The 3,422-nt window shown below is 27.5% G+C and overlaps 1 protein-coding gene across 1 annotated transcript; it reads left to right on the top strand.

Annotated features, from left to right (window-relative positions):
- Positions 1 to 714: 714 nt before the first annotated feature.
- On the top strand, positions 715 to 3,112 carry LOC149062412 (zinc finger MYM-type protein 1-like). The gene is made up of 7 exons (XM_089217680.1): positions 715 to 967; positions 1,030 to 1,225; positions 1,329 to 1,653; positions 1,714 to 1,966; positions 2,036 to 2,290; positions 2,368 to 2,636; positions 2,735 to 3,112. The coding sequence occupies exons 1-7, from the start codon at positions 715 to 717 to the stop codon at positions 3,110 to 3,112; spliced, it is 1,929 nt and encodes a 642-aa protein (XP_089073806.1).
- The last annotated feature ends 310 nt before the right edge of the window (positions 3,113 to 3,422 follow it).

Raw genomic sequence — 3,422 nt, 5'->3', positions numbered from 1 at the left:
ACCTCGTTTACAATGACGACTTGGATGATTTACAATTAGAAGAAGTTAATAACGAAACTGGTGATCTAAGAAACACGTTAAATGGACCAGTTGACCATGACGAATTAGATGACTTAGAGTTAGAAAAAGTTAATAACGGAACTAGTGATTTAGGAAACTTGTTAAGTGGACCAGTGCGTCCAATTTTGAAGGTAAGTGCTGCTATTTGTTTCCTACCTATGAAACTATGAAACATGAAACAATAAAATTTGAATTTGAATTTAAAAATAATATATGCTTTTGTCAACATGCTTGATATTTTGTGTTATATATATTATTATTTATTTATATTATGTTTGATATTTTATTATTAATAATTTTATTGTTATGATAATAACATGATATTTCATTATTTTAGTCATATCCTATGACTAGATTTGGAACACAAAATCGAAGCTTTAATGCTTCATATTATATTCAGCATGAATGGTTAGAATATAGTATTTCTAAAGATGCAGTTTATTGCTTTGCTTGCCGTAACTATAGCAGTGGTGCTAATGATAATTGCATAGATAGTTTTACTAAGGCTGGTTTTAAAAACTGGAAGAAGGCAAGTTGTTTTTAAAATGTTATGTGCCTAACTATTATAGTATTATTTTAATATATATTTATATAAAATATTGTAAATTGTTTGCTTCATTGCTTCTACTATAGCTAAGTGGTTCAAGGGGTGCTATGAGAAATAAATTAAGTAAGCTTTTTGCTCATTCTGAAACCAAACATCACCTCACTTGCATGGCTAAATGGACTTCACATAAAAAAACTGAAATTACTGGAAGTGTTCTGACTCAAATATCTTCACAGCACAGTATGCTTGTAGCAATGAATAGGAATTATATGAAAATGTTGATTGATATATCATTATTGCTAAGTCGCCAAGGAATTAGTTTTCGGGGTCACGATGAAACAGCTAATTCTTTAAACCAAGGTGCCTACTGCCTAATACAATATGCTTAAACTGTATAAAATTAAAAACTTAATAAATTTTAGGAAATTTTAAAGAAATATGTGATGTGATGGCAAAACATAATCCTGACTTTGCTGCAAAATATTGTGAAAAAACTAATTATTCAAGCCATAGAATTCAGAATGAAATTATTGCGATTTGTTCAAAACATGTTAAAGATACAATTGTTCAAGAAATTAAGAATGCTGGTTCATTTAGTATAATGTGCGACGAAGCAAGGTACATTTTAATTTATAATTAAGCTATTTATTTATTTTTTGTATTATTAACAATTTTTTCTTACATTATTATATATTTTTTCTTTCTGTTTATAATTTTTCAGATGTTTTAAACAAGAACAGATGTCATTATGTGTTAGATACTGTAAAGGGTTTAATGTTATTGAAAGGTTTTTGGGATTTATTGACTGCTCTAATAAACAAAATGCTGAAACATTAACACAACACATTATTGAATATTTAAAAATCTGTGGTATAAATCCACAAACACCAATTGTAGCTCAATCATTTGATGGTGCAAGTGTTATGTCAGGGAGATTCAATGGGGTACAAGCAAAAGTGAAAGAAAATTATCCGTATGCTATTTATACTCACTGCATGGCCCACAGAGTAAACCTAGTGGTTTTGGATATGTGTAAACTTGTTAAGGTATAATTTATGATTTAAATTTAACGGTTCTCTTCTAAATATTTATTTATTTATCTATAGGAAACAAGAAGTGTTTTTAATACTTTAGAAGCACTGTATGTGCATTTTTCAAAACCGAGCATAAATAAAAAGTACAATGATATACAAACAAGTTTGGGAATACAAAAATTAGCAATCTCTAAGTTGAGTGATACACGTTGGAATTGTCGGTACCGAAACTGCGAAGCTATAAAAAAAAATTTTAAAGCAATAGTGCTAGCATTAGAAGAAGAAATTGAAGATGAAAGTGATAGAGATGTGAATGAGGCCATAGGTATTTTTTGAATTTTAAATTGCTAATTATTTCTATGTACCTGATTTTGTTAAAATTGATTTTTCTTAGGAATACTTTCAAGTATTAGAAAAGAAACGTTTGCTGTTCAATTGTTCATATTGCAAAAAGTGTTGTCTATAATTAAAATTTTAACAATTAAACTACAAGAGAAGACAGCAACTCTTGGAAAAGCAAGCAATCTTATCAAAGGTATCATTGCTTCTTTTGAAAATTTAAGAACATCTGTAGGGTTTTCTGAACTTTGGAGTGAGATATCAATGTTTTTGAATGAACATAACATATTGATTGAAATTCCATCTCTAGGTAAATATCAAATATTTTATATAGGTACAGGTATTAAAATAAATTAATGTTTCAATATTATGCTTACTGTCATATAGGATCAAAAAGAAAAAGAATGGGGCCAAAAACTTTAAAAAATTATATTGTCAATACATCTACTAGTGACCAATATATATCTAATGAAAAAACAAAACAGTCTACTGCAGAAGATTATTTCAGGACTAATTTTTTTTATTCTGTCTTGGATGTAGTTATTACAAATTTTAAAAAACGATTTTCACCAGAAAGTCTAATGATGGCTTCATCTATTGATAATTTTTTCGAGTTGAACTTTAATGATAGTCTTCATTTCATTAGCCATTATCATGTAAATATCTAAAATGATATTAAAATATTGCTTCATAAATAACAGTATTGATAATTTCATATATAATTATTAGTATATTATTTTATATTTATGTTTAGTCTTTAGTGGATGTGTCCAAAGAATGTCTTAATTCAGAAATGACAGTGGCCAAAAATGTTGTACTTCAAAATATTGGTTATGATGTGAATTTTAATATTGATGATGTTTTAAGAGTTTTGTCAGAAAACAAAACCATATTCCCTAATTTGCAAAAACTATTTATAATAGCATTAACAATACCAATTAGTTCAGCTACTTGCGAAAGAAGTTTCAGTGCAATGAGGAAAATAAAAACATGGTTAAGAACATCGATGCTTCAGGATAGATTCAGCGATCTTTCTATACTATATATTGAAAAAGACATGTCTAAAAATATAAATAGCAATGATATTTTGAATATTTTTGCCAATAAAAATAGATATTTGTTATTAAAATAAAATATTAATTATTTTTAAATTTACCTTATTTAGTGTTTTTTTTTTTTTTTAATACAAATTAAAAATATCAATATTTGTATTAGTTATATGTTTATAGCATGTGGGGGTGCGGGGGCGAAGCCCCTGCGGTCCACTTTACATTGGATTATTATAGCCCCCCTAAAAATTGAACCAAATGTCCGCCTATGATTACAACTTTTAAATATTACCTGTATATTTTAGGCATCTTGCAGGTACCTACTCAAGGTAATACTCTTAATAATAATATGAGTAATTAAAGATGTTATTTAACAATAATTTAAATTAATCT

This window comes from Diuraphis noxia, unplaced genomic scaffold, assembly GCF_037042655.1.
Source record: "Diuraphis noxia isolate RWA-SAM2 unplaced genomic scaffold, SU_Dnox_SAM2 contig0001, whole genome shotgun sequence".
In the NCBI taxonomy this organism is placed as follows: Eukaryota; Metazoa; Arthropoda; class Insecta; order Hemiptera; family Aphididae; genus Diuraphis; species Diuraphis noxia.
This window is presented reverse-complemented; position numbering and strand designations above follow the sequence as displayed.